The sequence below is a fragment of the Trachypithecus francoisi genome, unplaced genomic scaffold (assembly GCF_009764315.1).
Source record: "Trachypithecus francoisi isolate TF-2019V2 unplaced genomic scaffold, Tfra_2.0 Lachesis_group5, whole genome shotgun sequence".
Lineage (NCBI taxonomy): Eukaryota > Metazoa > Chordata > Mammalia > Primates > Cercopithecidae > Trachypithecus > Trachypithecus francoisi.
Window position 1 is genome coordinate 121,426,787 of NW_022681470.1, and position 22,453 is coordinate 121,449,239.

Here is a 22,453-nt window from a genome sequence, read left to right on the forward strand (position 1 = left end):
CTACTTGGGAGGCTGAGGCAGGAGAATGGCTTGAACCTGGGAGACAGAGGTTGCAGGGAGCCAAGATCGTGCCATTGCACTCCAGCCTGGGGAACAAGAGCAAAATTCCATCTCAAAAAAAAAAAAAAAAAAAATCAGCAGAGTAAACAGACAACCCATAGAGTGGGAGAAAATATTTATGAACTATGCATCTGACAAAGGACTCGTATCCAGAATCGTATCCAAATCAGCAAGAAAAAAACAATCCCATCAAAAGTAGGCAAAAGACACGAATAGACATTTTTCAAAAGACATAAAATCAGCCAACAAACATATGAAAAGATGTTCAGTATCACCAATTATCAGGGAAATGCAAATTAAAACCACAATGAGATACCATTTACTCCTGCAAGAATGGCCATAATTTAAAAATCAAAAAATAATAGATGGTGTGGATGTGGTGACAAGTGAGTACTTTCACACTGCTGTTGGGAATGTAAACTACTACAACCACTCTGGAAAACAGTATGGCGATTCCTTAAAGAACTAAAAGTAGAACTACTGTTTGATCCAGCAATCCCACTACTGGGTACCCACCCAAAGTAAAAGAAGTCATTATACGAAAAAGACACATGTACATGCATGTTTACAGCAGCACAATTCACAACTGCAAAGATATGGAACCAACCCAAGTGCCCAATGACCAACAAGCGGATAAAGAAAATGTGGTACATGAACACCCTTGAATACTTGGCCATAAAAAGGAATGAAATAGTGTCTTTTGCAGAAACTTGGATGGACTTAGAGGCCATTATTCTAAGTGAGTAATTCAGGAATGGAAAACCAAATGTCACATGTTCTCACAAGTGAGAGTTCAGCTATGAGGACGCAAAGGCATAAGAGTGATAGAATGGACTTTGAGGATGGGGGGAAGCTTGAGAGGGATAAAAGACTATACACTGGGGCAGTATACATTGGTCAGGTGACAGGTACACTAAAATCTCAGAAATCACCACTAAAAAACTTATCCATGTAACCAAAACCCACCTGTACCCCGTAACTATTGAAATATTTTAAAGAATAATAAATTTTAAAAATAAAGTAAAACTTGAATGGAAAAAGACGGGTATGCTGCATATGCTTGTCCCTCCTGAACCATTCCATTGAGTTTCCCATGACTGGTAGGAAAAAAATGTATTATTTTTTTAAAAAGCAGGGCAATGGGAGGGATATTTCTTTGTTACAAAGTACTGGAAATTTTGAGAGCTATATTATATCCATATTCATCTCTTCTTGATGTACCCTGGCTGAAACTGTCAACTGTTACTTTCACACTTCCAATTTAAAATAATGCTAAAAGACAATCAGAGTTCTTTATAATTGAAACTTTTAAATCATACAGACTTATCAGAATGTTACTGAAGAAAGCTATTCATTTTTTTACTTAAACTTTAAACTTTCAGTAGCTGCAAAGGAGTTACATTTCAACTGTAGGAGAATTTCTGCAGATGGTCTGATTATGTTGGTATGCAAGTCTTCTAACTTCAAGTTAAGTAATTCATGATGCTGCCTGCCACACACCTGCCAAAGACAATATAAACACCCTGATGTTTCTAGGCTTTTTGAAAAGCACCACAGGGCTGGGTGCAGTGGCTCACACCTGTAATTCCACTTTGGAAGACTGAGGCATGAGGCAGGTGGATCACCCGAAGTCAAGAGTTTGAGACCAGCCTGGCCAACATGGTAAAACCCTGTTTCTATTTAAAAAATACAAAAATTAGCCAAGCATAATGGCACATGCCTGTAATCCCAGCTATTCAGGAGGCTGAGGTAGAAGAATTGCTTGAAGCAGGGAGGCGGAGGTTGCAGTGAGCCAAGATCGCGCCATTGCACTCCAGCCTGGGCAACAAGAGCAAAACCCTGTCCCAAAAAAAAAAAAAAGAAAGAAAGAAAGAAAGAAAAAGAAAAGCACCACAGGCCCTTCTCATTGCTCGCACGCTAGCAACCAAAGGCTGTTTAACAACTCTCTGGGTCTACAAAGGTCCTACATCCTGGAGACCTTTCCTGCCACTACTTCAGCCATCCTTGCAGATGAAGAGTGCAAAGGGTTAGAGCTTGGGTCCCGCTTTTGAAATGGTTGCTGATTCCTATTTAATGAAAATCAGGGATGCCAAGAAAAAAAAAAAAACCTGGTGCTCTGCTTATCCAGGGATATGCATTTCATTTTCAAATGATATATCAATTTTACTTTTTTCAGGTACTTCCAACCACGCAATTCACACATGCCTTACTTTCTATCAAATCTTTAAAGTCATTTTATCAATTAACTTCTGAAAGAACTATACATTTTCCACTTTGTCAGAGATGCAGTCTCACAATTGTATTGACAAAACAATGAAGATCATATTTTAAAATGAGCATTTTAAAAGATAAGGAAAATTCAATTTGAATAATGTAAATAACTCTTTAGCTCTTAGCCTCTAACAGCTATGCTTAAAAACAAGTGGTAATGCTTTAATAAAACAAAACAGAATTCTAGTATTTGAAAATGTCAGATGGTATTTTTATTTCAGCTGTCTTAAATACCTACACTGAATGTTACATACATTAAAACTTGTAACTAAAAACTTTTTTTTTTTAAGACAGTTTCACTCCATCACCCAGGCTGGAATGCAGTGGCATGATCTCAGCTCACTGCAATTTCAGCCTCCCAGGTTCAAGTGATTCTCTATGCCTTGGCCTCCCAGGTAGCTGGGATTACAGGCGCATACCACCACACCTGGCTCATTTTTGTAATTTCAGTAAAGACGGGGTTTCACCATGTTGGCCAGGTGAGTCTCAGACTCCTGCCCTCAAGTGATCAGCCCACGCTGGCCTCCCAAAGTGCTGGGATTACAGGCGTAAGCTACTGCCCCTGGCCTAAAAACTATTTCTATATATGGATGCTTTAAAAGCAAATTCACTAATATGGTTACTATCATCAGTGAAGTAGTATACAGTATATGATTAAATATTTACTGAATATAATCTGTGGAACTTATTCTTCAGTCACGCTGTTTTCAAACAGAACAATTGCTCTTAAACTTTTGGGAAGTATGGACTTTTTGGGACTCTTCCAAAAAATATGTATAGCCAAAAGAAAATTTTGAAAACTTCAGGGTGAAGAGACCCAGGTTAAAAACGCCTAATATAGAATCACACACCTTAATGTAATTTATCTTAATTTTGTCTGCTCACATAGGTAGCCTACTTGTTAGCTTTATCCTGGCCTGGCTTTTCATTCAGCTGAATGAAATACAATTTCAATTAAAAAAATCAGTAACTTACGATTAATCTGGCTCATTTAGAAGAATTTATTTCTTCAACCATTAAAAACTACAAATTTGCTCTAATTTTCAGACAAATCATTAACAACTCTTACTAGTTTTGTTTATAAATGTTTAAACTAGCCAAATAGGCTTACATATATGTCATTAGCAGGACAACGGGAAAGAATTTTATTAACATTGTTGACAAGATATTAGAAGGGGATCAAATCAGTACCATTGACCAGGTATGTGAAATACTGTTCACAACCTGTCACGTATACCGTCCATAGAGCCTCAGACATCTGACTGAATGAATCTACCTATTGGTGGAACTTTCTAAAAACTCTGAAACTCTGAGGTCAATAGCAATAGCACTAAAATATTCTATGATATGATGAATTAAAAAACACACAAGAACAGAATATCAAATGACAATTTCTTTCCCTTTCTTAAAAAATGTTCAGTCTGGGCACGGTGGCTCACACCTCTAATCCTTGCACTTTGGGAGGCCAAGGTGGGTAAATCATGAGATCAGGAGTTCAAGACCAGCCTGGCCAATATGGTGAAACCCCCATCTCTACTGAAAATGTAAAAAATTAGCCAGGTGTGGTGGCGCGTGCCTGTAGTCCCAGCTACTCGGGAGGCTGAGGCAGGAGAATCACTTGAACCCAAGAGGCGGAGGTTACAGTAAGACGAGATCATGCCACTGCACTCCTCCAGCCTGGGCAACAGAGTGAGACTCCGTCTCAGAAAAAAAAAAAAAAAAGTTCTTAATAGCAGTCTGACCTGTTTTAAGTAGGGAGGTAGACAAGCAACTACCATTTCACAATAATTTCTATGATTGCAATAGTTATACTTTTTAAATTTAAAGCTGGGATGGATTAAAATACAAATAATGCAAAATATTCCTCTGACATTTATTGAAATATATCCTCTGATTATGTATAAGAATAAACAAAATTACAATAAAAATTCATCTATGAATGTGCTAGTACAAAACATAAGTGTTTTTATCACTTTAAAATTCACATACTAGGCCCTGTGGGATTCAAACATACAAAACAAAGCCCCTATTCTAAAGGAGTGCCCAGTGCTCTTAGAATAGATAATGAAATATTAAGTGTATAAAGATGAGAAAGGATAACAGCCCCCATGTTCACAGCCCTCAAGGAAAGTCTTCCTTTGTTCTATGTGAAACCTATTGCTGGTGCAAACATTTTATTTTGTGTCCCAAAGCAGGCTAAGAATTAATTACAACCTTAATAACAGGACAAGAAAGTTCAAAAACAATCCTTTCCAAAACTCACAGGATTTGGAAAGAAAGCATCTGCTGTAAAGTAAATCAAATAAAACCCAAAAGAAAGGTAATAAAACTGAACTTTTCAAGGAAAAGGAAGCTGTTTCTTAATCACAGTTTCATTCTTACATTTTGCAAAAAATACTGATCTTAAATATCACTTGGTCTTACAAAATACAATCCTTCATTTCCACTATTTTGTAGATTTTATGAAGAATGTAAAATACTGTGTCTTTCTAAAGGTTGACAAAGGCAACAGTATTTTTCTCCCCATATAGTTCTTAACTAGTTGGTCAAAAGAACTATGACTCTTCATAACAGATCTAATTAAAGTAATGTTTTAATTAATGAAGTTCAATAAAAAGAACCTGAGGAATTTCCAAGTTTGTTTTTTCAATAAATGTCTAAGCTATAACATGTAATAAATGTTACAGTTAAACTAAAAATATATTCTGTAGTCATTACATACGTCCCAAGTTTTCTAAACTTTCGCATATTGACTGGGCCGTGTTCTGAAATATCATACAATTTTGTTACGTTTTTCAACTGAATTCAGCAAATCCTCAATGGTGGCCTACTTACATACATATTTAGTACTGTGCTAGCAGTTGATCAGGGCTCCAATAAGATATAAACAGAAATGGAATTAATGGAACCACTTCTGCACACTTCAGGTAAGTGAAACATACATATCACCTTTCCATTCTATTTCAGAACGCGGTATCAGCAGATGCAACAAAGAAGAGAGAGTGTAGCAACGGAGAAATGTTAGCATAAAAAGCACAGTTTTGTTTTTTTTTGTTTTTTTTTCAATTAAAAATCCTACGTCCCCTGCTGGTTAACTACAGCACACTGCACAAAGTTTACTGTGATGACAACAGTTTCTAAAAAGCAAACCTTTCTTCCTTTCAAAGTGTCTTCCTCTGATCTTTAGGCCATGATTGATTCTAGTACTTTTGATCATAGGGCACAGAGTGATGACTTTTCTTTGAAAACTAGCGGGTTCGAATGTAGGCCCCAGGTGTCTGCCGTCATGCTTCCGACTCCGGGAAGAGAGGGAAGCCCACCTCCGGAGAGGGTTTACTGTAAGCAGCCCAGAGCCGGAGCACCGACGCACAGACGTGGAAACAGAAAGCGAACGCACTACGGGGCCGCAGCGGGATCCCAGTGCCAGACGCCACCCGGTTAGCAACATATGGGAGAGCAGGGATGGTTCCCAGCCCCTTGACAGGCGCGGCGACGGTTCCGCGGGGCCTGGCGGCGGATGCGAGGCGACGCTGCGGCGACAAGGGGCGCGGCGGGCTGGCGGGCCGCCGGGGGAGCCCGGCACATTCCTCTCCGCGGCGGAGGCGCACGTGGGGTTCGAAGCCGCAGGGCCTGCAGAGGCGGCCGGAGCAGAGGGCGGCAGGTGCGGGAGAGAAAGAGGACGGGCCCCGGACGCCGCAGGCCCGAGCAGGGTAGGACGATTCCCGGAGCGGCGGCATGCGGGTCCGCGAGCCCGAGGCACCGGCACCGGGGACAAGGTAGGGGAAGGCAGCGGGGGACTGGGGCGCCTAGAGACGGCAGTGTTGGGGTCTGAAGGAGAGACCGGATGGGGGTCCCGAGGGACGCTTGCCGGCGCGGAACTCAGCTCACCGTGCCTCCGTCCTTAATGATGATCTTCTTGGCCAGCATGATACTGCGGTTCGCGGCCCGTTTCTTCTTCTTCCCCTGGGTCATTTTACCATCCTCGATTCCTGGTGCTGCTGCAGCCACTCCCGGGGCGGCCGGCCCCAGCGGCTAGTGCCGTCGCACTACTACTGCCGGGCCGAGCCGCTCTGGGCGCCCGCCGCCATCTTGAGGGCCCGGCCTGCCTCCGGCGGCGCGTCACAATCGTGCGATCAGCCGACTAGCGCGCCCCGCCCCGTCCCGTCCACGTGATGCCGCCCCGCCCGCTCGCCTGCCGGCCTGCTGTACAGTTGCAGAGCGGGTAGAGTAGCCGCGGATGTGGGTGCTGCTGGCTACCTGTACAACTGCGTGCTTCGGCATCACCAGCTAGCTAAATCCTCACAACGGTTCTGGGCGATAGGGGCCATTACTGTCCCCCTTCTTCAGAAGATGAGGGAATTTGTTTCAAAAAGTTGTTACCTACTCACGGAAACAGACGTCCTAAGCTATTAGCACAATCTCCAGCTGTGTTCTAATCTAGACAGGAACCGAAGGGAACAGTATAAAAGAACTCATTTTCCATAAGTAATAGGTAACTTAAGAGATAAAGATAAGGTAGTGTTTCAGAAACTGTCTTGTCCTTTTGGTGCTCAGGGACCCCCGCTAGAACTCAGCTAGTTCACGTTTGTTTACCGCCCTAGACCCGGGACCTTTTTTTATTCCCTGCCAAAAAAAAAAAAAATATATATATATATATATATATTGACCGATGTCACACTTTGTGACCCTCTACGTTTTTACTGTATTGTTTAAAAATAAATTTGATGGGAACATTGTTAGGGCAATTTACACAAGTGGAAGTGGACTTTAAAGTATCACAATGTTAAAATTAGATATTGATAACTACCGTGTTGTATAATAGAATATCCTTTAAGAGCGAAACACAAGGGATAGGGATACAGCGCATGCTCCCTACTCTCAAATGGTTAGGGAGTAACATGTATGGGTATGTATATATAGGTGGGGAAAAGAGAGGGACCAAGCAAAATGGCAAATGTTTAAAAGTACTGAAGCTAGGTATGGTAGTTCTAAGATACGTTCACAGATTCAATGATATTCCTCCCTGGAAGAGATGGACTCAATTCCCCTCCCCTGGAGTGTCGACTAGGCTTAGTGGTTCTTGATAGATCAAAACAGAAGTGACAGTATTGATTTCGGAGTCTAGGTCATAAAAGGCACTGCCTCTTCTTTGCAGGTCTCTTTTTCATTCATTTTGGGGCTTGGCGCCTGGGGAAGCCTGCTTCCATGTTGTCGGGACACTCAAGCAGCCTATGGAGAGATCCAGTTGTCCAGGAACTGTATGTAGCCTCCTACCAAATGCCACGGAGTGAGTCACTTTGGAAGTAGATCCTCCAACCTTGGTCAAGCCTTTAGCTGACTACAGCTTCATGAGAGGCTCGGAGCTAGGACCACCCAGCTTAGCCACTCCTGGAATCCTGACTCAGAAACAGTGTAAGATGAAAGTACTTGGTGTAAGCCACTAAGCTTTGGGGTTGTTACACAGCTATAAATTACTAACATATAGTGTAAAAGGAAAAACAGAGTAAACGAATGTATGAGTTCTTTGTACTCTTTTTGCAACTTTTCTGTAAGTTTGAAATTCTTTCCAAATAAAATGTTAAAAAGTAAATTTGATTGAATTTCCTGTTCCTTGTATTTTCATACTGACTGAAAATGGAAAAAAACTAATTCCATGGAATCTCAATGGAGAAGAAAGGCAATTTATAGCCTGATAGATACTTCTAGTTATATTTTCCAGTCAATAAGTATATTCAGCATACTTGTTTTAAAACATATATTCTCATGTTGAAACTTTTTTTTATTATTTATTTATTTTTTGAGACAGAGTTTCGCTCTTGTCACCCAGGCTGCAGTGCAATAGTGCCATCTTGGCTCACTGCAACCTCCAGCTCCCAGGTTCAAGTGATTCTCCTGCCTTAGCCTCCCGAGTAGCTGGGATTACAGGTCCCCATTACCACACCTGGCTAATTTTTTTTTTCTATTTTTAGTAGAGATGGAATTTCACCATGTTGGCCAGGCTTGAACTCCTGACCTCAGGTGATCTGCCCGCCTCAGCCTCCCAAAGTGCTGGGATTACAGGTGTGAGCCACCACGTGTGGCCTATTATTACTATTTTTTGAGACAGGGTCTTACTCTGTCACTCAGGCTGGAGTGCAGTTGTGCCATCATGGCCCCCTGCAGCCTCAAATGCCTGGGCTCAAACGATCCTTCTGCCTTAGCCTCTCAAATATCTGGGACTACAAATGCATACCACTATGCCTGGCTAATTTTCATTTTTCTTTTGTAAAGACAGAGTCTGGCTATGTTGACCAGGCTGGTTTCAAACCTGGCCTCAAGAGATACTCGCTTCTCCCAAAGTACTGGGATTATACGTTTGAGCCACCGCACCTCGCCTGCAACTTTTTAGTTGACATCCAATTTGAAGTTCTTCAGAAAAAGTAATATGATAGATTTCATAATTCAATTTCCAGGAGCTTGTTTTGAATGGAAGTAGAGGGCCGATAATTTATTGTGTGGTTACTTTGATTTTCATAGCCCCTCAAAATCATACTTCATCTAGCTATACCAATTTTACCAGCCTTATGAACTGGTTATTTTTCAGTCATTGAAAAGAAATTTACTGGGTGCCTGTGTTTGTCAGTGTTTTGTTAGATGCCAGGGATACATCAATAAATGAGACAGTATTTATCTGCATAGAGCTTACATTCTAGTGGGGGACACAGTTACAAAACAAAAAGAAGGTAATTGCAGATTGCAGTAAATACTGTTGGAAACAATGTAGTAAGAGAAATTGAACACATACTAAATGTCCAGAATGTCCCAGGCTTTGTGCTAGAAAGGCTGCAATGATAAACAAGGGAGATCAGTCCTGTTCTATCAGGCCTATTGTGTATGAACTTGTGGCTTTGTATGTGATTTGGGTTGTGAATACAGCTGGCCCTCAGTATCCTTCTGTGGATTCAACTATCCTCGGAATAAAAATATTTTTTTAAAATCCCACAAAACAACAACAACAGAAATACAAGTGAAAAATACAGTATGACTACACAGCATTACATGGTATTAAGTACTATAAATAATCTAGAGATGATGTATGTGGAGGATGATAACCAAATACTATGCCATTTTATGTAAGGGACTTGAGCATCCACTGATTTTGATATCCATGGAAGTCCCACAACCAGTTCCCACTCCCCTCCTCATATGGAGGGATGACCATATTCACAAACTTTGCGCTCAGAGACTGATATGTCAGTTAGGGTACTTTGGTTAGGATCAACAGAAACTAACACTGGCTAACAAACTAGTACTCGCAACGTAAGCAAAAGGGAATTATTTGGAAGGATACTGGAAGTTTTGAAAATTAATGAGAAGGCCAAGAATCAGGCTTAGAAACAAGCAGAAACTAATGTTTGGAAAGTTCATGAAAACGGTTCATGTGGCACCTTGAAAAGGAAGTGGGATTCCTTGGAAAGAAGGGCAAGTGGCCAAAAGTAAGATTCCTAAAGAAACAAGATTGCATCACAGAATCCAAATCCCACCCCCACCATGCACAATTTATTAAAGAAACTGCACTTCACCATGCTAACAGAAGAGGGTCCTCTTTAACTGAAGAACTGAGTAAGTCACCCACATCCCTTCTACCCTCTGTTCTATAGAACCACCTGTTATTGCTTATTCAAGAAAATCCTACACATTTAATCATGAATAGAAAAGCCACCAAAAATCCATACAAGGCTATTATAAAAAACAGAAAATGAAAACTTTTCAATCAATAGAAAATACTACCCTCTAGAAAATATGAAGCAGAGGCAAATAATTTACAACACTCCAACATGAATATAATTAAATAAGTAATTGCACATATAAAAGAACACAGCAAATAAAAAAATTTTAAAACTCAATAGTAAGAATGTAAAATGAGAGTTGAACAAACACAGGCAATATACTGAAAAGATAAAATCATCTAAAAATGAAAACTAAATCACAGGGTACCTGAGAGATACAAATAAAAGTAAGAAACACAGAGAAGAGGAATAAAACAGCTATGAAAACAAAAATGGGATAGAAAGGATCGAGATAAAATAATATAGAAAAAATTATCTGGGCCTCTAGATAAAAATCAACAACAAACAAAATGTCATTTCCAAAAGGGAAAAAAGTCAAGTGGTGCCACACTTCTTGTTAGTGACATCAAGCAACCCAACAGTGAAGCACAAATTCAGACAAACTCAAGAAAAGGAAATGTTTGTCAAGGATTTTCTATGTGGCCAAGCTATACTTTAAGTATCTAGGCTCCAGAAGAAATTGTAAACATGTCACAACTCAGAGAATATTGTGCAGTACTTACAAGCCCTCCTTGAATACTCTACAGAAGAGCTTTATCCAGCCAAGAGTTGACTGGAGAGACTTCAGGTAAGTATCAGTAGGGTACTAAACATATTTTTAAAAAATTTTAATGGTGTATAAATATTCTATGTTCTAATCAAATAGAAATAAGATAATTACAAAAAATATGAAGAGATAATATATTCACTGACTGTCACATAGATAATTAGGTAAGAGTCAAAGAACATCATTTAAAGGTGTCAAATTCAATAGTAGAGGCCCAAAGCAAATTGGGGACTCTAAATGCATTATATAAAATGTTATCAGTATAAATTAGAACATACAAACCTTTCTAAACATCCAAAGAAATTTTATAAAGACCCCATGTTGTGAAAGAGGCACAGTAAGTATAGCAATATACGTATCTGTTTGCTTTTTAAAAAGAAACACATGAAAGATAAATTGGAAAACTAAGAAAATAATTACTTATAATAATTATTTATAAGAGATGGTTAGGAATGGAGGGATAGGTATGACAGCTAGACTTTTTCGGAATATGCTTTTCTTTTTTTTTTTTTTTTTTGAGACAGAGTCTCGCTCTGTTGCCCAGGCTGGGGTGCAGTGGCCGGATCTCAGCTCACTGCAAGCTCCGCCTCCCGGGTTTAGGCCATTCTCCTGCCTCAGCCTCTAGAGTAGCTGGGACTACAGGCGCCCGCCACCTCGCCCAGCTAGTTTTTTGTATTTTTTAGTAGAGACGGGGTTTCGCCGTGTTAGCCAGGATGGTCTCGATCTCCTGACCTTGTGATCCGCCCGTCTCAGCCTCCCAAAGTGCTGGGATTACAGGCTTGAGCCATCGCACCCGGCTGGAATATGCTTTTCATATATAACTTTTTGAAAAAAATTTATCTTTTTTTTTTGTAGAGACAGGATCTCACTCTGTTGCCGAGGCTCGTCTTGAACCCCTGGCCTTAAGTGATCCTCCCACCTCAGACTCCCAAAGTGCTGGAATTACAGGCATGAGCCACTGCACCTGGCCATGTTGCTAAATATTAACTGTAAATATTCATTTGAATTCATGATCTTTTAAAATTGTATTATTTCCTAGCTATGTCCACTAAAATAGCCTAGAAAAATGACAGCTCAGAAACAATGGATTCTATAATAAATTCCATTCACTGGCTAGAAAGATTCCAAAGAAAAAATAAAATAAATCCCACTCCTCTTAAAAGGTATAGGGCTCCTTGGAGAATTAGCTGATAATCCAGATTTGGAACAAGACAAATACAACGTAAGCCTCAGATTTATTGTGCCTGAAGCAAATAAGGACTAAAAGACTAATGTGGTCATGTTTAGAAAACACAAGAGCTAGCTTGCTGTGACTTCCGTGGGCTAGAGGCTCACAATATATATGAGCATCAAAAAGAACTGTGACCGACTGGCTATAATATATTGAGTAATTTTTTTTTAATTCATGAAGACATAGTCTTTTTTTGTAAAGAGGGGTATTGGAGAAACAGGAGGGAAATAAACTTTTTTTATTTTAAAAAAAGTATAAACTAATAAATGTAGAAGAAATTCAGAGCACTAAAAAAAATTAATCACCATTTTGCACCCCAGTGTAATAAATTATTCAGTCAAGAATCATCAACTGATGCTAAAGCCATTTGGGAAACAGAATATTCCCCTGGTGCTAAAATGTTACTCCATAGATTACTAAGGGTGAAAAAATGACCTTTACAACAGGGAGAACTTTACAATAACCTTTACAATGGGGTAGTCATCATCTTAACCAAATAATTACCAACATTAATAATGAGATTATCTGTGTCTTTTAATATGATACAATATAAAATCTATGAAATATTTTTACCCAATACATTTAGCTTGAAGGTAATCAAACCTATAGACTTGACTTCCAGTTCAAAGGACATGAAAGAAATAAAGGGAACAAATCGAACCACATAATAGGAGCAAAGTGACTTTGGTCCTTCAAAGAGTACTATCATGGGGAGAAAAGTCATTAGAGGTAGCATTTTCAGTCTCTTGGTATCAAAAAGCCATTGAGGGGTGGGTGGTGGTGCAGGAAGGGAACTTCTAGACCAAAAGAGACAGTCAAATACAAAGCATTAACCTTGATTTTACCCTGGTTCCAAAACAAAAAAGCTATAAAAAATCATTTTTTGAGACAATTGGGAATACAGTTGACTCCTGAACAACAGATTTGAACTGCGTGGGTCCACTTATATGCAGATTTTTTTCAGCCAAATGCAGATGGAAAACACAGTATTTGCGGGGTGTGAAACCCACCCATAGGGAGGGCTGACTTTCTTATACGCAGTTTCCCCCTAAGGACTTGAGTGTGCCCAGATTTTGGTATACACAAGGTGGGGGTTACGGAACCAATCCCCCACATTTACAGAGGGGCAACTGTATTTTAATTTGAACTTAGATGAAGCGACCTGTATTAATTTTTCTTAGGTGTCATAATGGCACTGAGGTTAAGAAGATGTCCGTATCTTTAGGTCACGCATGCTGGAGTATGTAGGGGTAAAGCGTCCCCACAGAGATAAAGCTAGTGTGGCAAAATGTTAATAATGGTTGGATTTAGGTGGTATACCAGCCTTTTAACTTTTTTGTATGCTGCAAAATGAAAAGCTGGAGAAAATTTAATTTTAAAAAAAGTTCTTTAACAGTGCCGTATGTGTGAGTTCATGGAGGTAGCCCATTAGGTTTTTAAAGCTAAATTGGCACAATTTGTCATAGCATGATTGAAGCCATTAAAATGGCAATATTATAAAAACAAAATATTGAAAAAATGAAACTTGACACATGAGGGAAATGGAGAAAAATAATATGAAATAATGGAAATTTGATGTATTATGTATATATAACATCCAAAGTAAGTGGCAGGTTTTAAAGTTATAAAATGAAACATGGGCACACATCTTTCATGATTTTCTGTAATTCTATCATCACTCAGGAAATATTACCCTGCCTTGGCTATATTTAAAAGACCTATTGAAGCAGCATGCATATATTAAAAAAGCACTTAGCATCATCATTTTAAAATGCTATATTTGCTATCCAAGCAGAATAAAATAAAACTTTAGCCTAAAGGTAAAAACCCTCAATTATTAGAAATCATGTTTGTACATGTGTTATCTTTTAAAAGAGCAAACACACACACACACAGATTTTGTGTGTAAATCACACAAGTCTGATTTAGTACGTTTAACTGAACCTCTTAAATACTCTACATTTAAAGCTGGGGTGTCCAATCTTTCGGCTTCCCTGGGTCACCCTGGAAGAAGAAGAAGTGTCTTGGGCCACATATAAAATACAGTAACACTAATGATAGCTGATGAGCTTAAAAAAACTTGCAAAAAAATCTCATACTGTTTTAAGAAAGTTTACAAATTTGTGTTGGGCCACATTCAAAGTCATCCTGGGCTGCATGCAGCCTGTGGGCCATGCGTTGGACAAGCTTTAAGTATATTTTAACAAGTGAATTTTCAGTGATTATCACAAAACACTGTAAGAACATTCATTACTCTTTTAAACCTGCAGTGAATTCTACCTTTCAAAAGAGGAAAGTGTATATCTAAGATAAACTGTGTATTTCCAAAAGAACACCTTATTTGTTTTAAACAAATTACCTCTAACATTTTAGAAATCCTAAATGAATGAATGAAAATAAATGCATAAACGAAAAACACCTGATTCTCAGGTCCAAGGGAGGAAAATGTGATCCTAACACTCGTGAAGTCCTACTGTGAGCCAAAATAACAATTGGTATCAGGTTTTAGCTCTTCCTTATCATGGTGATAGGTAATGCCTAATTTAAAATTAGTTCAAAATTGTTTATTAATATACAGTACAGGTAAAACATTTATAAACCATGTTTTAAATTTGTCCTTTAAAACAGTCCAGCATTTATAAAGTTGTTATTATACATAAGAACTGAAAACTAAATGACAATACTGTGCTCTCTGTATATGTATATATATGTTCTTAACACAGTATCTAATTATAAACATTTTTCCACACTAGATTCATGTTATGTTCAGAATAATTTGACAGATATTCTAAAATTAAAAATGACAATATATAAATTAAAAGTCTCTGGGCTTGATGTGGTGGCTCATGCCTGTAATCCCAGCACTTTGGGAGGCCGAGGCAGGCAGATCACCTGAGGTCAGGAGTTCGAGACCAGCCTGGCCAATGTGGTGAAACCCCGTCTTTACTAAAAATACAAAAAAATTAGCTGGGCGTGGTGGTAGGCGCCTGTAATCCCAGCTACTTGGGAGACTGAGGTAGGAGAATTGCTCGAACCCAGGAGGCAGAGGTTGCGGTGAGCTGAGATTGCACCAGTGAACTCCAGCCTGGGTGACAGAGCGAGACTCCATCTCAAAAAAAAAAAAAAAAAAAACTAAAGTCTCTGAAAAGAATTGTTGATTGTATCATCCTCATCAATTCAGAAGGATGTGTATAGAGATGAATGGTCTTTGTGTAGTAAGAAATTTGGCCCATCCAAAGAAAGTTCTGCTGTAAGTCTTTGGGAGTTCTCAATGATAGGAATGTCTATTCATTGTGGGTTCCTCAGGCAACACTTGACAGTTTATGCTAAGGAGATAACCTATGGTGAGGCCCTGAAGTCTTGATGTCAACCAGATCTCCAGGGAGGGGCAGACGTTGGAAAGAGAGGAAAACTACATGGGCAAAAAAAAAAAATCAACCATGCCAACTAATAGAGCCGCAATAAAAATCTGGACACCAAAGCTTAGGTGAGCTTCCCTGAATGGCAATACTATGTGTGTACTGTCAAACATTGTGGTCAGGAGCAGATAACACCTTTCGTGACTCTACAAGAAAAGGACACCAACAGGCTCAAGTTTGGACCACTCCTAGACTCTATTTTATGTGTCACTTCCTTTGGCTGGTTTTAATTTGTATTTCCTTTCTCTGTAATAAATATGACTGTGAGTATAATAGCTTTCAGTAAGTTTTATCTTTCTAGCCAGACTTGAGGGTGAACTTGGGAAACCCCAGAATTTGCAATGACCAAAACACTCTCAGCCATAGTAGAAGCTCAAATCTTTGGTAATTGAGGGCAATTTATTTCTTCGTTGCTATTTTCTTTTCTAGGGTGTATATGTAATCTGTCCTGCCTTAAACGAATTCTCTTTTTAAAAACTCTAAGAAAGACCAGTATGGGCTGGGTGTGGTTGCTCACGCCTGTAATCCCAACACTTAAGAGGCCAAGGCAGGCAGATCACTGAAGCTCAAGAGTTTGAGACCAATCTGGGCAACATGGCGAAACCCCACCTCTACAAAACAATACAAAAATTAGCTGGGCATGGTGGCGCGCACCTGTATTCCCAGCTGCTTGGGGGACTGAGGCTCCTGGGAGCATCGCTTGAGCTCTGTCAAGGCTGCAGTGAGCCAAGATTGTGTCATCGCACTCCAGCCTAGGCAACGGGAGGAAGACCTTGTCTCAAAAAAAAAAAAAAAAAAACACAAAAAACCCCCAAAAAACCCCACCCCCACCAGTATGATTACTAATGCTGGTCACTATCAGTCTCTTTTGAAAGGCAGTATTGGCTGGGTGCAGTGGCTCATGCCTGTAAACCCAGCACTTTGTGAGGCCGAGGCAGACAGATCACCTGAGGTCAGGAGTTTGAGACCAGCCTGGCCAACATGGTGAAACCCCATCTCTCCTAAAAACACAAAAATTAATTGGGCCTGGTGGCGTGGCCTATAATCCCAGTTACTATGGAGGGTGAGGCAGACTTGCTTGAACCCAGGAGGTGGAGGTTCCTACAGTGAGCCAAGATCACACCACTGCAGCGTAGGTGACAGAGATGCCATCTCAAAAAAAAAAAAAAAGGTAGTATTATCTATAAGATTCAGATTATATTTTTGCATAGCACTGGAACTTGAGGATTGTGATATATTTCCAACAAAAGAAGTACTGTAATACATAAAAGATTATTAAACATTTTTAGTTAGTGCTTTTCATGAGAGGTTACCAAAGAAAAATATACATTTTTAAAATGCTGGCACTTTCATGATTTTTCACAAAGTATTTTGTGTAAGGTTACTTCAGCAGTAGAGACAGGACTAAAATCCTGCTGTATATTATCGCAATTGATCTCCATGCATTCCATTGACGGTCACAATTGAAGCAATTATATCCAAATTATGATGAAAATATATACCAAACTTCTATAATTACTTAACCTTGAGGCTAGCCTAGACATATTTAAAACAAAAAATGTTAGGCTGTTATTAACATAAAGATAAATTCTAACTAGTTTAAATAAACCCAATATTTCTTTTTTTGTTGTTTCAGTTTTTGTTTTTTGAGACAGTCTCACTGTCACTCAGGCGAGAGTCCAGTAGTGTCATCATGATTTACTGCAGCATCAACTTGCTAGGCTCAAGCAATCCTTCTGCCTCAGCCTCCTGAGAAGCTGGCCCCACAGGTGCATGCCAACATACCTGGCTACTTTTATTTTTAAGATTTTTTGTAGAAACAAGGTCTCCCTATGTTGCCCAGGCTGGCCTCAACTTCATGGGCTCAAGCGATTCTTCTGCCTTGGCTTCCTAAAGTGTCAGGATTACAGGAATGAACCACTGCACCTGGCCAACCCAGTCTTTCATGCTACAGTATGGGCTAGAGAAAAGGAAGAAAGATCACATGTGATAGTGATAGAGGTACTACAGAGCTAGAGAAAAAGATCAGCAATTCATTTCTGATATATAAAGAGAGAAGACTAATTCATAGGTTAGGTCATAGACACAGGTAAATAGGAAAATAAGGAAATATAGAAAAAGATTTGTACAGAGTTCTTTATGAAAATAATCTATTTCAATAAATCTATTAAATAGGTAATAGCTGGATACCAAAAATGACAAGAGAAGTTTATCAATTAAAAAGCCATTTAACAAAAGACCAGTTTATACATTCCTTTCAATTATGTCCATAAAAAATTTAAATATACAAATTACATTCTCAAACCCAAAAGAATCTTTCTAAACAAATGAAATACAGATATAGACAAAGTCAGGATCCAAATTATTTTTTAAAGTTTTTAAATTACAGTAAATTATATTTTGTAATTACAAATGAAACAACAAACTGACAGTTTTATACAATTGTTAAAGTTTCAAAAAGTTCAGTGATGGAGCAATAGTATCACAATTTATTTAAGTAAGCACTGTTCACAAATGTTTATGCTTTTGTAATATACCTATTTTAATTTTGTTAATGAATTTAAAGAGCTAATGTTGAAACAACCAAAAAAATAGAAATGTATTTATTCTTAAAACATCCTAATTTTGCCCATATGTCTAAAGTTGTGAATTACAGGAACATCCTCCAGAAAAATCAGGTATTTGGTAAAGCAAGGCACATAGGACCAGATTTTGATAAACGTGCTTGTTCTCTGCTCCTATAACTACTTTAAATAACCTGGAGATTCATAAGATGACTTTCAATATAGCATAAATAACTTTTATAAACCTTTTTTATGTAACGTATTCACCCATGATAATTAAATATTATAATGTGAATGTGTAAATCAAATGAGCGATGCTAAACCCTTTAAGAAAAAACCCAACTCAGTTTAATGACTGTACAATGAAATTTTAAAAGTTCAATAATTTGATATGTAAGAATAATCAGTATTACAGTAAGTGTAGAGAACATAACCAGTTTCCTTTCAGATTATATCTCCTTAGAATCTAAATATCAAGCTACCTTTCCTTCCATGAAATTGTATGACATTCAATATAAATTGATGTAAACATTTAAGTTTTGCATCTCTAAACTATATATTCCACCATAAAAGTAGCCTATAACATCTCTAAAATCACTTATTAAAGAATTGGTAATATAATACTGCCGTGTTGAAACATCCATCTGTTGCATTTCAAACTTTTCTTCCCAAATACCATATTCTTAATTTTTAAAAGAACTATTGATTGGCACTCTTCTCCCATGAGTTAGCACATTTGCACATTGAACAAAGTAGTTGCGTGATAACAAATAAAAAGTATAGGAATTTAAACAATGACGGGAGTCATCATTATAAAAGCTTGATACAGTAAGGCCTGTGGAGGTCATCAAAATACACATCACACACATAAGGAAATGGCATTATCTGTGTATGTGACATGATCCTAGGGCATAGGTCTACCTTCTCATGTATGATTACTTTTTTATGAATTAAAAATTATAAACTACATAGCCCAATCTCTAATAAACATTTTCAAACCCACTAGAAAAGCAAAATACAAATTATGCCTGCCTAATAAAATCGTGCTTTGAAAATATACTTGACTACTTTGTCCATTTTTACAATTCCTGTTTACATTTTTATAACTTTCATTAGGAATTTTGAAAATTGTGTTTTGACACCTAAAAATGTGTTACCACTGTAACTAACATGTCTAATATCTAATTTACTAAGTTTTTTAAATTATTAAAATAGAAACAGAATAAACCTGATTAAATATGAATGCACACTGCATTAATACATTTAAGTACCCAACCAATACTTCAGTGTGCGCTAAATATAAATCATATTTCATCTTGAATTCTGTGCATTTGCAGGATTTAGATTTTACATAGCAGTAAGTAATAATGTAAGTCTGAATATTATTGCAATCTAAAACTACCATGTTCAAAATGTGGTGAACTTATTAAGCAAATTCTAAAGGGTGGTTACTGAAAATCATGTTGGGCATCCAGAAAGTTTGCTTGGTACCAATTTGGAATCACCACCAAAGTGATTTTAAGATTTGGTAATTTTAAATGCTTTTAAACTTTGGATGGAATTGATGAGCCCTGCAATCTGTAGATTATTACTGCAAAAGCAAGGTAACACTACCAGTTCACGTTAGGCAAGTGTACCTAACAGTTTGTAATATAGTATTTTTGAGTCAAATTTTGTTTAATAAAATCCATGAGAGCTATATAAAAATACTTATTTTTTACAGTTTTTATATCTATTAGAACAGTCTTTAAAAATATATACAGTATAGGCCGGGCACAGTGGCTCACATCTGTAATTCCAGCTACTCAGGGGCTTAGGCAGGAGAATCCCTTGAACCAGGGAGTGGGAGGTTGCAGTGAGCCGAGATCGGGCCACAGCACTCCAGCCTGGCGACAAAGTGAGACTCTGTCTCAAAAAAAAAAAAAAAAAGTCTTTTACTTTTTTCATTCATACTGCGGGTGTGTGTGTATATGTATACACACACACACACACACACACACACACACACACACATATATATATATATATATTTTTTTTTTTTTTGTGAGACAGAGTCTTGCTCTGTCATCCAGGCTGGAGTGCAGTGGAGCGATCTTGGCTCACTGCAACTTCCAACTGGCATGTTCAAGAAATTCTCCTGCCTCAGCCTCCTGAGTAGCTAGGACTACAGGCGTGCACCACCATGCCCAGCTAATTTTTGTATTATTGGTAGAGATAGGGTTTCACCATGCTGGCCAGGCTGGTCTCGAATTCCTGACCTTGTGATCCACCCACCTCAGCCTCCCAAATTGCTGAGATTACAGGCGTGAGCCACAGCGCCCAACCAGTAAAATACTTCTTATGCTCAGTAATTCTGTCTATAGTTAATAATTAAATTAAACCCATATTCAAATTATAGAAAGCATTTTTGCCCACCAAATCATCTTACCATTTATAATATATTCTCTCCTCTCCCTTTAACCAACTTATTAAATAACTCATGTAATCTGCATCCTCAGCTCCAGTGTTCATTAAAAAGGAAAAAAAACCCACTATTTTAAAGCAAAATGGTGGCTCCTTCTCAGTAGCTTTTTTTTTTTTTTTTTTGAGACAGAGTCTCACTCTGTCGCCCAAGTTGGAGCACCACTGGTGCAATCTCCGCTTACTGCAACCTCTGCTTCCCGGGTTCAAGCGATTCTCCTGCCTCAGCCTCCCAAGTAGCTGGGACTACAGGCACGCACCACCATGCCCAGCAAATTTTTGTATTTTTGGTAGAGACGGGGTTTCACCATGTTGGTCAGGCTAGTCTCAATCTCTTGACCTTGTGATCCACCTGCCTCGGCCTCCCAAAGTGCTGGGATTACAGGCGTGAGCCACTGCACCTGGCCTTCTCAGCAGCTCTTGTGGGAACACAGAAAGGGAATTCAAAATTTGGCTACCTCTCCCACTCGTGTGATCAGGGAAGAACAGGCTTATGAAAGACCTAAAAAATTCTTCCGAGTAGCTTTGTATTTAAAGTTATAGCGCTGTTTAAAATAATGTAATATGGCAATCTGGAATGTCTCCAAGAAAAGTCATTTTGGTCTCAGTCACTGACATCTGTACTATTATTTGTTTGAATGTTCTTTTTGTCAACAGTTGTAAAGAAGTTTTTACAGATCAATGAGTAAAATGTTCATTTAATAACTTTTTAACTATATACAGTATATGCTTGATAATTCAAAACTCTCCAAATGTAGATATGATAGAATAATTATTTCAAATTATTAAAGGAGTATTTAATCCTTTTAAATTACATTTTGAAAATTTAATGGCAATTACAAATTTTAATTTAAAATAATATTAAGGATTTAAACTGATTTACAGAAATAAAATGCAATGAAGAGATTAGGGGCTAAACTCCCATTACTATAAAATTCTCTGGCTAGCACAGGAGCAACTGGATTGCTTTCAGCAGTCTTGAAGCAATAAAATATCTTAAAATTCATATGGAGAAATAGTATGTATCTCTACATTAAATTTAGATATGACATTTATTCTCTGACAAATCAGACCCAGAATATTACTTTATTAATTTTTATGTAATTGAACAAAAAACATTTAGCCATCCTTCATTTAGTAATCTTTTGTATAAATATAAAAATCTCTGATAAGTGAAATGTTTTTTCAAATTATACTTCTATTTTTTCACAGCTTTATAGGTAATTATAATTTTCAAACTTTAAATATTTCATGTGATTTGATATATCTGTACAGAAAAAGATAAAAACATTTAATAACATTAAATCTAATTTGCAAAAATTGGTATCTGACATTTGTTGTGTGCTCTTGCAAAGAGTGCATAGGACATTTCTGCAGCAATCAAAAAGGTAAAATCTTTTTAAACTCAGATTTCAAGTTTTCTCTAATATTCCTTGTAATTCTAATCCCTAGAAATACTTTCAAGTTTTGATTTCTAGATGCAATGTGTTTTGTTACATATACACATATTTTATCCTTAAACTTTTAAAAAAACAGTATGATCAGATTCAGCATGATGATATCTTCACAGACTCTGTAGAAGTCCTCTGTGCAAGATTAATGTCGAGATTCCTAGTGCACCATCGTGAAAAACCAGTTAAAGATAGTATACAACTATGCTTTAGTGGGATTTCCTGCAGGTTTGGGATCATAACCATATAAAAAAGTAGCTGTTATTACAAGGATGGCTCCAAGGAAAAAGACACTGAATAAGACGAAGACAAAATAAAAAAGAGAAAATCAGATTAAAAGCAGAATAAGTTCCTTCTATTTCTTTACTATAAAAACAATTATAATTTGGGGAAAAATGTTCCAGTAACACAGCTAACAAATCTTGAGTACCTACTACATTCCAGGTATCTGGCTAAGTGCTTTATATGCATTATTTCATTGAGTTCTCACAGCAACTCTATGAAGATGTACTAATATTCACTTTTTACACATGAGGAAACAGTTTTAAAGAATTTAAAGAACTTATCTAAAGCCCCATAACTTCAAGAGGATTCAAACTCAGGTATGTCTAACTCTACAGC

At 37.9% G+C, this 22,453-nt stretch overlaps 2 protein-coding genes across 4 annotated transcripts in view; both read right to left on the reverse strand.

The window, feature by feature from the left end:
- Positions 1 to 6,458, reverse strand: part of MFSD14A (major facilitator superfamily domain containing 14A) — a 48,589-nt gene extending 42,131 nt beyond the window's left edge. Inside the window, exon 1 of the mRNA XM_033197188.1 lies at positions 6,220 to 6,458. Within this exon, the coding sequence (XP_033053079.1) occupies positions 6,220 to 6,303 (84 nt within the window). The 5' untranslated portion in view covers positions 6,304 to 6,458. The remainder of the gene's footprint in view (positions 1 to 6,219) is intronic.
- A 14,601-nt stretch (positions 6,459 to 21,059) lies between these two features.
- The window catches only part of SLC35A3 (solute carrier family 35 member A3), a 50,181-nt gene continuing 48,787 nt past the window's right edge, over positions 21,060 to 22,453 (reverse strand). For 2 of the 3 annotated variants that reach the window (XM_033197190.1, XM_033197191.1), the window contains exon 8: positions 21,060 to 22,125. In XM_033197190.1, coding sequence (XP_033053081.1) covers positions 22,035 to 22,125 — 91 coding nt within the window. In that variant the 3' untranslated portion in view covers positions 21,060 to 22,034. The remainder of the gene's footprint in view (positions 22,126 to 22,453) is intronic. The other variant, XM_033197192.1, reaches the window with a different exon arrangement.